The sequence below is a fragment of the Callorhinus ursinus genome, unplaced genomic scaffold, assembly GCF_003265705.2.
Source record: "Callorhinus ursinus isolate GAN/ISIS: 27379988/994484 unplaced genomic scaffold, GSC_fseal_2.0 scaffold24, whole genome shotgun sequence".
Taxonomy (NCBI): Eukaryota; Metazoa; Chordata; class Mammalia; order Carnivora; family Otariidae; genus Callorhinus; species Callorhinus ursinus.
This window is the reverse complement of record NW_027397086.1, coordinates 7,903,053-7,915,894: the sequence shown is the minus strand read 5'-3', so window position 1 is coordinate 7,915,894 and position 12,842 is coordinate 7,903,053. Positions and strand designations below refer to the sequence as shown.

Below are 12,842 nucleotides of genomic sequence, written 5' to 3'. Positions count from 1 at the left end.
TGGGGTGTTGGGCTAGGGGTCAAATCCTTCCCTGACTGCTCTGAGCCCTCCCCTTCCCCCAGGGCTTCCTCAGGACACAGGGATACCAACCTTCTCCCCAAGAAGATTTTATTGAACGCACACACAACATTCATCCTTGGGTGCAAATTCAGTCCAGCAAGTGAAGAGACAACAATGCTCCTGGGAACGTGGAAGGCTCACCACCAGCCCCCAGCACAGCCGGGGAGACAGACCACGGGGTGGGCTCCGCTTCCCTGGGGCCCCACCGTACCTCTTATCTCATACCCTGCCTACGGGGGTGGGGAGGGGACGGGAGGCTTCCCTTTGTGGACAGGGCTCGGGGGTCTGCCCAGGATGGGTGGTGGATCTGGAACCTGTATGGAAACACCCGAAAGGCCTTGGGGGTGCCCACGTGCCCAGATATCCCATGGCTCCCCCTTCCATCTCAGCAGCCAGAGAGCACTCCGAGATTGAGAGCCACTTGCCCAGGGGGCCGTGACCGACTCAGGAAGGGGCGCTGTGCTGGGCCAGCAGCTCGTCACACCCTGCGTCTGAGAACCTCAGGGCCCGCCCTCCAGGCCTCACCAACCCACACAGGGTCCCTCAGACCGGGACAAAGCTCCCCAGGGCTAGAGGGGCCTCCAGAGCCCCCTTGCCCAGTCAGACACCTCTGAGGCTGTGTGTCTGACCACTCACAAATAGGAAATGAGAAATCAGGTCAAAATGCTCACAATTTCCTGCATGTCTCAGATGGTTGTTTTCTTAAATGGTTGGGCCATATTTTAACTCGGTTTATTGAAACTAGTCAATTTTAAGATTCATCAAATCAATAAAGTAAAAAGGAAAAGATAGATAAAAGAAACAATAACAAAACATTTCAATTGAGCTTTGGTGACATTGGCCTCAGGAATTTCTATGCTACGTGGGCGGGGGAGGGGGTGGCTCCTGGCCCTTCTCCTGCCTCCAAGCCGTGAGAAGCCAAGTTTGTCCACTCCGCCAGGGCCTGGAGAAGGGCTCAGTGCCCCTGCCTGCTCCTGACCCAGGGAGCCTGGGCAGCTGGGCCTCCTGCATCAGCCTGTGGCATGAAGCTGGTCTTCCCAGTTGGAATCTGGGTGCCTGCTTCTCAGCTCTGCCCCCGCAGTCCCAGGTGACAAGAGGCTGAGCCCCATCTGAGTAACACTGGAGACCTGGAGAAACCCAGCAACCAGAGGGAGAACACAGGACGGCGGCCTGACTCCTCCTAATGCACTCGATTTACCTGCTGCTATTTTTTTCTCTTACAAACCAGAGTTGCTGGTGCTCCCAGCCTCCATGCAGGGCCGGCTGGGGCTGTGTTTGGCTATCAGAGGGTTCCCAAGGATCCCTCGGCCCCAAATCCCTACCAAGCCAGAAACAACTGAAGGTTGAGGGTTGGGGTGAAGACTGACAAAGAAAGAACGAGTGTGTGTATTGCTAGAGAGGGTTTGCAAGTGCCCCGCCAGGTAGGTATATTCTCCTTACTCCAAACTCCAAACCACGTGTCTGGTGCAGACGCCCTCACGCAGGCCGAGGCTACCACGGCCGTCTGTGCTGGTCCCAGTGGGGTGCGCAGGGCCACGCTGTAGTTGGGCCAAGGGAACAGGGCTGGGGAGGAGAGGCCTTGTGGAGCCTCGGGGCTCCTGATGGGAGGCTTCCAGGGGGAAGGCAGGTGGGGCTGGGTCTGGGGCAGTCATTCGCCCAGCTGACCTCTTTAGTGCAAAACCTACTCAGGGGTGCAGGGAAGGGGTGGTGGCAGGGTGGGGTGGGTGCCCAGGGGCTGGGACCATTCCCAGGCCAGAACTGGCACCATTCTCTAGCGGCCAAACCTCAGAGATGGGTGGTGTGTAGGGGAGGAGGGGCGGCAGACGGGGGTCCCATCCCTTCCCACCAGCAGAACCTGGGCAGAAACGGAGCAGGGGAAGCAGGGCTGGCTGGCCTGGGGCGCAGTGGCCGGCGGCGCATGGCTGGGCCCGGCTCGCCCTCGCTCGGCGCCTGGCTCACTCGAAGGTCTCCCACTGCTTCCTGAGCTGCTCTACTGAGCCTGGGGCCGGGGCCGGGCTCACATCTTGCTTGGTTTTCCGTAACAAATCCTCAAAGGGGTCTCTGGTCTCTCGAGAAGCAGAGGGCTGCAGTGCTGGCTCCAGGCCCTGTGGGGGTCTGGGAGGAAGGAGAGGGGGGTCTCCGGGCCTCAGGGCCAGCCCCTGCTTGGCCTCGGCAGCCCTGGCGCTTGAGCGGGCCAGGGGCAATGTTCGGATCCTTGAAGGGGCGACCACTGGGGGGCCCAGGGGCTGCAAGGGACTGGTGTGGGCACCCATGGGCATCTGGCCGAAGAGGTTAGGCATGGAGAGGGCAGACAGGTTGGGCTGAGATCTATGTGGGCCACAGAGGCCGGAACCAGACAGGAGGAGGCTGGGGGCAAAGGCTGGCCCCAGCGAAGCAGGAGGGGCCCCGAAAGGCCCGGCCGGTGTGGAGACCAGGGCCATGGCAGGCAGTGCTGCGGGCACAGATGAGATGAAGGGATTGAGTGATGGCTGCGCGAAGGGGGTGGGGGTCCCTGCTGGGGGGAAGCTAAACTGGGGAGTGAAGGAGGTGGCTATGTTCGGGGCTGAAGGGCCCGGCGGAAGAGTACTGCCTGACCAGGCTGTGTTAAGTGGGTCCAGGAGGGCCAGCAGGGCGTCACTGCTCGAGCTTGCAGCCCCGGGGGCCAGGTTGAGCGGCTGGAGTGGTTCGGTGGGTCCTTGGGGGGTAGCACTGGGGAGGAGCCCGGGGAACGGGGCCCGGCTCAGGGCCTGGAGCCGATCTGAGGAGAAGTCCCCGAGGGCGGTGCCGGCGGCCTGGGGTTTGGCTGGGCGGGCGGTGGGGGGCGGAGGTACGATGCCCAGCTCTGGGGTCTTCCTGCCCTGGGGCCGGGGGATGGTGATGCTGCCTGGAGTGGGGGTGGGCGCCTCCTCCTTGTCACTGGGGTTCAGGACGCTGTCCTGGGTCGGCAGCATGCGGGGCACAGCCAGGGAGTTCCCAAGCAGGGCTGAGGGCTTCTCGGGGGAGGTGGCTGGGGGCTTGCTGGGGATGGCCATGTCGTCCTGGCCCAGGCTCCAGAGCTTGTTGTATGGGTGGGTGAGCTTCAAGGCCACCGGCATCCCACGGCTCCGGTCACTCCTGCTCAGGTCCAGCCTCTGGGGGAGAGAAGGAGGGAGGCAGTGACCAGAGACTGCCCCGGACAGACTGGAAGGCAGCAGGTCCCCAGCCCCAGGCATGTGGCTGATCAGGCCCTGGGCCTCAGGGCAGCCGGGGGGCTGGGCCCAGGTCAGCAGCAGAGAGCCCGGGTCTGTCCAGACGCCAAGCCCAGGCTTTCCTCACTGTTGTCCTCACCTTTCAGACTCCATGCCGGGCTTTTTTCTCACTGCACAGAGGGATTCCAGAAAAAGCCCTTGTCCTTTTTACGTCAGTGTTGCCAAGAAGTTTTAGGAAAATGACTCCATTTATTGACCATCTACTGGCCGGGACTTTTTCACTTTTCAAAGCAGGTGGGCACTTTTAATCACCTGGGGGCTGGAGGACAAGTGAGGCACAGGGCATGGCAAAGGTGTCTTCCCTGGTTGGCAGGGAAACAGGACTGGGCTCCTGTCCTGGCTCTGCCACTCACAGGCGACGCGACCTAGGCGTCAGGGGCAGGGAGGGCGCGCATGAATCCACAGACCCAGCCACTCCGTCAGCAGCCTCCACTTGCAAGTGGGGAAACAGGCACAGAGAGGGAATGTGACAGATCGCGAGTCATGATGGACGATCCGTGGTCCCATGCAAATAATCCAGAACCCAGGAATCTCCGAGCAGACTTGGTGGGACTGGGGTCCTGGGAGGGTGAGCTGGAGTGGCAGCACACCTCTGCCTGACGCACACACGGACATGAGGGGCCGATTTCCATCAGCTGTAACGTTTCTACAGGATCACGGGCTGCGGGCCTGCCTGGCAGGGTTTGCAGGCAGCACGACCCTGAGCCTCGGCCGAGGACCCTGGAAAGGTCGCTGTTTCTCCCTTGGTCTCCTTCCCCATCCCATGGGGGGCACCTGCTTCACGTGTGGAAAGCACCAGCCCTGGCAGGTACACGTCCCTGCTGGCATCATACCTGATAGTCGAAGGTTCCCGGTTGCTCCCTCAGGTCTTTGGGGATCCGAAGGTCCTCCAAGCTCTTGGCCTGGCCCAGTGGCTGCAGTGGGACCTCCATGTCCAGGTTGCTGAAGACGTCTTCCAGAAGGTCGATGCTGGCAGCCCGGTCAGGAGGAGCCGGGGCAGGGCCCGTGGGCTCCCGCGCTCGCCGCTCTGGACTCCCTGCCTCGTCGCCTTCTGCGCTGTCTGATTCCTTGAGCGTCCGATATGGCTGAGGCCTGGGAGGAGGCAGAGCAGGCTGATTCTCCCACCCAGAGCCTCCACAGGAGGAGCAAGCAGCCCCCACCCCCAGGAACTTCCAGGCCTTGCGGAGTACACCCAGGAGCTTGGGGACAGGAGAGTGTCCTGGGGTCCCTGTGAGTGCTGGAGTCTGGGCAATGGCCCTCTGCCAGACCCGGGGCTGCATCTGGGTTCTACTGCTCACTGCGGGACTAGTTTGCACTTAAGTTTCCCCGAAAACCACAGGACCCACCACATAACTGGCTAGCGGGCTTGCAGGCCATCCAGACAAGGCGTGAGGAACGGGACACGACCGAAGAGGAAGAGGCAGCCTGCTCATTCCGGAGCCCGGCCTCTGCACTCCCCCCATCCTGTGGCTCATGGGGAACTGAGCTGGGGAAAGTCTCCCAGGGTGGCTCAGCACCCCCAGGGGGAGCCGTGTGGGCTTTGGCCTGCGCTGACCTGTTCTAGGTCTTACCATCTCTTGCTATGGGACCTCGGGATAGTCTCTTAACTTCTCTGAACCTCAGCCTCTCCCCCATTCCAGAGGGTACCTCCTTTGCAGGCAGCGGTGGTGATTATGTGAACCAACCAACGTGCTCCCTGGCACACGGCAGGTACAGAGGCCGTTAACAGCATTCTGTACCTTTGACCCAGGCAGAGGGGACGAGAGGCCCCTCTTACTTTCCTTTCTCACAGGCCTGAGCCCCAGGGCACCACTGGGTACGTGGAGAAGGCTGCCTGGATCAACCCCGACTAGTGAAGGCTGGGGTTGGCTCTGCCGCTTGGGTCCCAGCAGAAGCTGCCCACAGCTCTGGTAATGTGGGGGAAGGGCGCCACCTGCTGGTCCCAAAGGCCCACGTGCAGGAACCAGGGCAGGGCACACCCCGCAGAGGGGACTCTCCGCAAGGACTCCCATCAGCCTTCAGTTATCTTGCTCAAGTTCAGAGAGGCTAAGTAACTCACCCTATGTCACACAGCAAAAGGTAGCCATGGACACCAAGTATGAGAGACTTCAAAAGTCCCCACTCACTTTAAGCCTTCTGACCAAGGAATTAAAGACCTTTTCACCAAGTTTGAACACAATGAAGGGGATAAAGAAAAGTCAGTGTGCGCCTTACACTTAAGGAAATGTATTCTTTAAAAAGAAACCATTTTATTTTGACTTATGATGGCCCAGTTCCTTTTTTTTTCTTTTCCTGTGTAATTTATGTTTATTTAGCTCCAGTATAGTTAACATATGGGCCACTTTCTTTTTAACCATACACACACAAAAGCCTATCCTTTTCGTAGGTCCTGGCTAAGGGAGTGAGCACTATTCACTATTTAAATAATTAAGGCATCGATGAATTAAAAAAGAGCAAGGAGGCCCACTGGACCCTGTGGTGGGGATTCCTTCTTGGATGTCACCCAGGCAGAGCATTTTTACCTGCAAGGTGATTTTGAGTTGATACATGAACATTTCTTATTCTAATGGTTGTATCTTTATTTTAACTAGTAGTAGAGATGATAATTGATGCATTAGGCCAATGATATCAGAGATATTACTGCTTAGGACAAAGTTAACTTATTAAAGTTTTAACAGAAGAATTTTAAAGAAAGATTCAATGTACAGAGAAGGTAGCATGGGAATTCGGGCAACACCGACTTAGGCCACCGCTTTCTAAGTGAGGAGATCAGGAGGGGGCTGACTTGCAGGTGAGCTGGTGGCAGAAAGGGCTAAGAACCCTCCTTCCCCTGGGGGCCAATGGTAGGAGCAGAGCTGGGGGGTTTGTCAGGTGCCCTGAGGAACCCAGAGGCCCGGCCCAAGGGAAGGGAGCTGGGAGGGGATGGAGGGGAAGAGTCCCCTCTTCTGTAAGGCAGTGGTTGTGGGCCCCATGGGTGTTCAGCAAAGGGCAGCTCTCGTCCCTCAAAGGCTCCCATTAAGGACACTACAGCTTTGTTAACGACCACCCAGGGACAAAAGCTGTCCCTTTGCTCAATCCCAGCCCTAAAATACTTGTAGGTAGAGGGGCAAGAACTGGTGGAGGAAGGGAAAGAGCCAAAGCTTAACACTGGGGGGTGGCTGGATTGTGGGCGAAACTTCTTTTTAGTAAGTGTGAGGCTCAGGCTATAAACAATAATAATAAAAATTACCTTACGGGCAGGCAGGTCTGTAAAACACTTGGATCTGTCAGCAATAATATACACGTTCCCTATCAATACGTTTTGTTTTTGCTTTTGTCTTAAGCTTTAACGCTGACCCTCCACCTCCATAGCTCTTGGAGATGTGCTGAGGTAGAGGACCACTCCGGCACCAACAACCACTTCGGCTGGCAGTCAAGTGCACTCTCCAGGGTAAGGGCCTGGGACTCAGGCTCCGGTCTCACCAGCTGTAGGCCCTGCCATCCCTCCCCTCGCCCCTCGCCCCAGAGCCCACTGGGCTGGGCAGAGGCACACAAGGGGGGGGCACCCCCCCCCCCCCCCCCGGGGGGCGGGGGGCCCCGGGCGGGAGCCGCCCGCGCACCCCCCCCCCCCCCCCACGGGGCAAAACCCCCCCCCCCCCCCCCGCCCCCGCGCGGCCCCGGAGAGTCACCAAGCTGAGCTCAGAGAAATTGAAGGAGGAAGGAGAGACCATTCAAAGGGGGCGGAGAAGAAAAAGCTTTCGGTGAAGCCAGAGCTGGGGCCCTCTTGCCGCTGGCATTCATCGTCAGAGGACTCCTCAGACAGGAAGACTGCGTAGTGTCGCAAGGGCTTTACCAGGCTGGGGCGGAGGAAGACAAGAGAAAAGAGGCAGTTAGGAGACACCCTTGGAACTCCGCATGGTGGGGTGGGAGGGGGCGCCTCTGGGCTCAGCGCCTGGCCCTGGCCTCCCGCGGCCAACCCGAGGTCGAGGCTCGCTGGAGGAGGGCCCGAGGGCCTGGGGAGCCTGACGCGCCCTGAGGCGAGGAAGCTGGTCGCAGACAGGAAAGCAACCAAGGGTTTGCCTTAGGTGTCGAGAGCCTTAAACGTGAGATCCAGTCGCCTACGACCTCGTACCCTCCACTTCCATTTAGATAGCCCTAAATGTAGCAAAGAATGATGCACAAAGATGTTCATCGCTGCTATGTTTATAATATTAAAACATGGCACATCCTACATTTCCAGCAATAGGAGGCTGGTGAATTACAGTACACTTGGCTGAAAAGGAGCCACCCATTAACTATAATGTTTATGAAAGAGAAAAATCTCAACACCATGATGCAGAACTGTAGTTATACAATATTCTCTCTCACCTACTTATGGGAAAAGGCAGAGAAAAAAGACTGGAAAGGGATATACATACATGTCGACAAAAGCTAGGGGGCTGAGGGGTGACTTCCCCCCACTCTGCCTCTTTTTATGTTTCTGTGTCTTCTACACTTTCTACAATGTGCATATAGACTTCAGTAATCAGGAAAACATAAAAATAGAAAGTTAAAGAAGAAAGTGAGCCACGTGGAGGGGCTCCGGCTAGAAGGCCCTCTTCTGATTAGCGGCTGCTCTCTGGAGTCTCTCTCATACGCCTCTTCAGAGAGTCTTTTTCATCTGTGATGTGGAAATTAAATATTCATTGTTATAAAAAATACATCTCCCTTGTCAGCCACCTGTGAGCTCTACCTCTATAAACACAAACACTGCGTAGCCCCCAAGAAAGTCCGCGTGGCCACCATGAATTATACACCGACCAGGGCCCGTGAGTGGCGTGGGCCTGGGAGAGGGGAGCGGGACCGGGCACATCTGGCACCCCACGGCCGCTGCTCGGGCCTGCACACTGGGCTGGGCAAGCTCTAAGGATGCCCAGGGGCAGCAGTGAAGTTCGTGAGAGGGTGGGGCAGGAAGGGTAGGGGTGCCCAAGTGGGGGGCAGTCTCCTCTCTCACCGCCTCTCCCCCCGCCCCGGACAGAGCAGGCTCCTTTCTCTGCTTTCCGATGCAATTCCTTCTAGGTTTCATTTCATAAAAGGGCACCATGTCTGGAAGAGTGAATGGGAGCCACACTGGAGGGTGGGGAGGGACTGGGAGAGTGGGCTGTGCTGTGATCTACCATCACAGGTGCTAAGCCAGTTGTCCCCAGGAATGTGCTAGTCTTTTATAACCAGGACTGGCTCCCAGCACCGCAGAGCTCCCTGGCACATGCCCGCCGAGGCCCGTTCACTCCTCGTGCCATCCCTGGAAGTTAGGCAGGCTAGGAGATTTGTCCTCATACTGAAGTGGAGACCGAGGCTCAGAGAGGTGAAGCCACTTGGCCAGGGTCGCACACAGGGACAGGGAGGTGGCGGGTCACCGGGCTCCTCTCCTTGCCCAGGCTGCCTACCTGGATGGTAAGGGACTTGGCCCTTCCTGGACCAGAGAGAGCATCGGCTTAGGTGGAGTGTTTTCCTCTGGACTCAGGAGAGAGGGCAGGAAGATGTGACTCATGGAAACAAGGCCGCCTGGCTCCTGCCACATCCCCTGGGACATAAAACAGTGCAGAAGGGCCACTCCGCACAGCCACTGGAATCCTGCTGTGAATCACAGACCCAACCTTGTCACTCTCCTGCTTCACGCCTGCACGTCCACGGCTGCGAATAGCGATGTCGAGGGAGTTGGTTGTGTGGTGAGTAAACCCATTAAGTGTTAGGAACAATAACGTTCAGACATTTACAGAATGGTTTACTCAACTGTTTAAAAGTTAGGGGGATGCACTCACTTCTAGCACTGGACGGCTCTCCTGGGCAGGTGAGTAGGGCTGGAGGAGTGGACAGGTATCCTGGCCTCAGGCCCCACTCTGGGGAGCTTGTGGAATATACTGGGTGGGCAGGGGTGCAGGCTGCGGGGAGGCAGGGCCAAGTCCAGGCTCCATGCAGGGTAGACACCGTGCTGTATGCCTGGCTCTGTCCACCTCTGCAGCCCCCTCCCGCCCTCCCCTGCATGCCCTACAGACCTCCCCATGGTCTTTGCCTGGTGCACTGATTGTTCTTTGGCTCTTTGGTCTGAGGACTCGGCTCACTTGGCGCTCCAGAAAGCCTTCCTGGAATTCCCAGCCGGAGTTTCCCCCCCTAGATGGAGTCCGCTTCCCCTTGGGCTGTGTGTTGCAGCACTTCATCGATGTCATTTAACCTCCTGCAATTCTGTTTCTGAGTCAGCTCCTCAAGGGCAGGGGCCGGGCTCATCCTTCTCTTCATCCGCACCTGGGGCACAGCGTCAGTGCTGGGGAGGTCTGCGAACTCAGGAGTGGGAGCCAGTGTGCTGGGGAGCCCCACCCTTCTCACCCATGTTTCTGGAGCCCCAGCACAGCACCTGTCCCTTCCATCAGCTTGTGCAGTAGAAAAGTGTCCCCTGAGGTCCCCATCTGTCCTCTGAGATGCTGAGACCGTAAAATGGGACCATATTTGGGGGTGAGCATCTGAGATGCTGAGACCGTATAATGGGACCGTATTTGCTGGGTGTGGAGGAGTAGGCAGGAGTCTCGGAAAAACGTTTAAAGCAATGTCCACTGTGCCAGGGGCTTCATACAGGTGATTTCCACCCCTCCCAACAGCCCAGCGGGAAGGCTTCGCTGCACTGACTTTACAGAGGATGAGCCTGTCATTAGTCCGTCCATCCATCTGTCCATCCATCCATCCACACACCCAGCCAGCCGTGAGGTACTTCCCGAGTGCTTGCTGTGAGCAGACCCAGTGTTGGCTGAGCGCTGGGAATCACCGTGAGGAAGACAGATGTGACCACACGCCCTGGCCAGGAAGTGACAAGCAGGGATTCCAGGCCAGGGCCTCCCTGTCCTGTGAACCGGGCCGGTGGCAGACGTGCACGCACCTCTGCTTGGGTCAAACTGCATGAAGCACTTTGGTGTCCCTTGGATCCATCTCGAACGCGCTTCCGATGCCCCTCCAAGTATGCTCTCCTCCTCTGGCTTTGACAAGGAAGCAGAGATCACAGCTCGGCAATTAGCTGAATGCCACTAAACCTGCCGGGAATGTCTGGGTTCACGTAAGAGCGAAGAGCCTTTGTGCTGGACTGGGCCTTGGCGTCATCAAACCAGGCTGCTGTAGTTCACAGCCCTGTCAAATCCAGTGCCTTCCCACACTGGTGTGATGGCGGAGCGGGCCTGGGGGCCGAGACGGGGAAGAAGGAACCTCACCTTCCAGCTCACAAACCACTTTCCCTCTCCGGCCAGCTCTCCTGGCGGGTTGGGCGGTAGCTTCAACAAGAGGCCGGGGGTGTCTCCTGAACGCGCCACCTGTCTCTAGAGAGTGAGAGAGAACCTCGCCAGGTGGTTTGGTCAGATCAGCGTTTTTTCAGGCTTCGGGCCACACGGATGACGACGATGAGACCAGCAGTACTTAACAAGTGTTAGGCTAAATGCTGCCTGGATGGTTTCTCATTAATTCCTTATCACATCCTCCCTTTGCAGACAGAGAAGCCAAAGCTCAGAGAGGGTAGTCACTCGCCCAGTGTCCCACAGCAGCTACCAGTTGAGCCAGGAATCGGGGTCTGCCTGACTCGAAACCACTTTGTGGTCCTGCCTCTTTGGTTCTGCAGATCTGAAACAATGAAATAAGGGGGAGGCTGTTCCCCCTTCTACTTTTAATAAAAAGTGAGATTTCAAAATAAACTTATTTAAATTCAACTGCTCATGTCCTCCTATGAAACATACAGTCAGATATTTGTCAGAGATAAAGGATGAATCGTTGAAAATGTCCAGGTTTAAATTTTTTATTAGCTCAAGGCAGAATATGAGGGGGGGGAAAAAGTGTACCTCTTCCCTCATTAACCCAATTCAGCTACTCCCCTGCAGTCTGCCACCCACCACTCGCCTGGATTTTCTTACACACAAAGAGCTGTCTGTGAAAAGGCAGGTCGTGGTGAACTTGGCTGCCGGAGTCTTGGCGAGAAAGAAAGGCCCGCTGTCCATCACCATTCAGACCCCATCGTCTCCCACGGCTGCTCCCGCCTCTGCCCACCTCATCTCGGCTCGGAGTTCCCATGCAGATGACTTCCCGAACCCTTTCTAATGTTTGGTTTAACGTGTCGCCGGTTAGCGCGCGTATGTGACAGTGGTGACAGGCGCGGCTGTTCCTTTTTAAATACCATGTCAGAGACACGGCGTCAGGAAGCAGGGACGTGCTCTGTGGCTCTCCGCCGTGCCGGGATCGCACGGGCTTATTTTTTAATGAGGAAGATCTGCATCTCGAGAGTTTTTTTCATGTGTCACATCGCGTGGACAAATCAGCAGCACGTCACGCTGGCCCAAAATGAAATGCTGACAAATGTAGATATTTCAAATTTAATTGACATTTAAATGTACTTGAGATAAAGAAGGGAAAAAATCAGCAAGGACTTGGTCTCTGGAGGTAACGAGGGGAGCTGGTGATCATTTTTAAAGGATCATTTCACTCTAGCACAAAGGATCTTTACTTGGTAAATGTCTCGGCCGGTCTGGTGTCCTTTGATGGTGAAGCTCCAGCTGGGCTGATGAACGGGGACAGGCCCCAGGACAAGGCCAGGTCCTGCCTGCCCAATGGATGCCAGTCTGTCCAGCTTTCCATCATCCCCCACTTCCCAGCCAGATGACCTTGGGAAAGTCATTTTATACCTCCCCGTGCCTCAACTTCTTAGCTGTAAAATGGGGATTCTACAGCCCCCCTGAGGGTGGGTGGAATGAAGTTGAATGAAATTATTCAGAAAGGGCTTTGCCTCATGCCCAGCACATCGTACATATTTAGTTACTATCCATACACCACATTCACCTGCCAACAAATAGATTCCGGGCATTTTCATCCTGTGCAGGCTCTTCCCTAGGCGGTCAAGGATGAATATAAGGTGGTTGCTGCCTTCGAAGACCTTCCCTCCGGCACAGCAAGTGCCCAGTGGGGTGAGAAAAACCTGATCTCACACCCACCGGTCCCCACAAGACCACAAGTTCACTTGACAGGAAGAACTCTCTCTCACTGGTGATCATGCCTCATTACAGCAGTGATCCCCTCTTATTGTTTTAAAGTACAGACACACAACGGAGTGGAAAGACCCAATGTCCAGCAGGTTCGGTATCTGTCCTCTCTTCCTCCCTGAGAATGGTCCTACTGTTAGCCCAGGTCACACGGAAGAGAGCTCCAGTGCAGTTCCAGAGGTTCCCCCCGTGGGTCTCGCACCAAGCTGGCTCCCCCAGAGACCACCCTGACTTGCTTCAGAGCCTGTTCTATTGTTTTCACCTGCGTACATGCACAAGCCAGGTCTGCAGTCCTGGCCCTGTGTTATGGTGATGGAGAGGTGCTGTGACCGGATCCCCGGATGGGTTCTCTCGGGGAGTTCTGATGGGCTATGACAGGCCCAGAGGGCAGTGGTGGGGGTATACCTGGCTCAGGGGGCTCTTGGATGAGGCTCCACTTGGGAGGTGATGTGGGAACTGGGCTTTCAATCATGCGAAATGGAGGAGGCTGCAGGATGGCCTGGAGGTGTCCCTG

The 12,842-nt window shown here is 56.7% G+C and overlaps 1 protein-coding gene across 9 annotated transcripts in view; it reads right to left on the bottom strand.

The window, feature by feature from the left end:
• Window positions 1-91: 91 nt before the first annotated feature.
• The window catches only part of DENND1A (DENN domain containing 1A), a 497,276-nt gene continuing 484,525 nt past the window's right edge, over window positions 92-12,842 (bottom strand). For 6 of the 9 annotated variants that reach the window (XM_025888027.2, XM_025888028.2, XM_073905764.1 and 3 more), the window contains 3 exons: window positions 7,016-7,144; window positions 4,142-4,400; window positions 92-3,191 (listed from right to left, as the gene is read on the bottom strand). In XM_025888027.2, the coding sequence (XP_025743812.1) occupies window positions 2,016-3,191; window positions 4,142-4,400; window positions 7,016-7,144 (1,564 nt within the window). In that variant the 3' untranslated portion in view covers window positions 92-2,015. Of the gene's footprint in view, window positions 3,192-4,141; window positions 4,401-7,015; window positions 7,145-7,172; window positions 7,948-9,320; window positions 12,840-12,842 lie in introns of those variants that run through there. The other 3 variants (XM_073905763.1, XM_025888032.2, XM_025888031.2) reach the window with 3 other exon arrangements.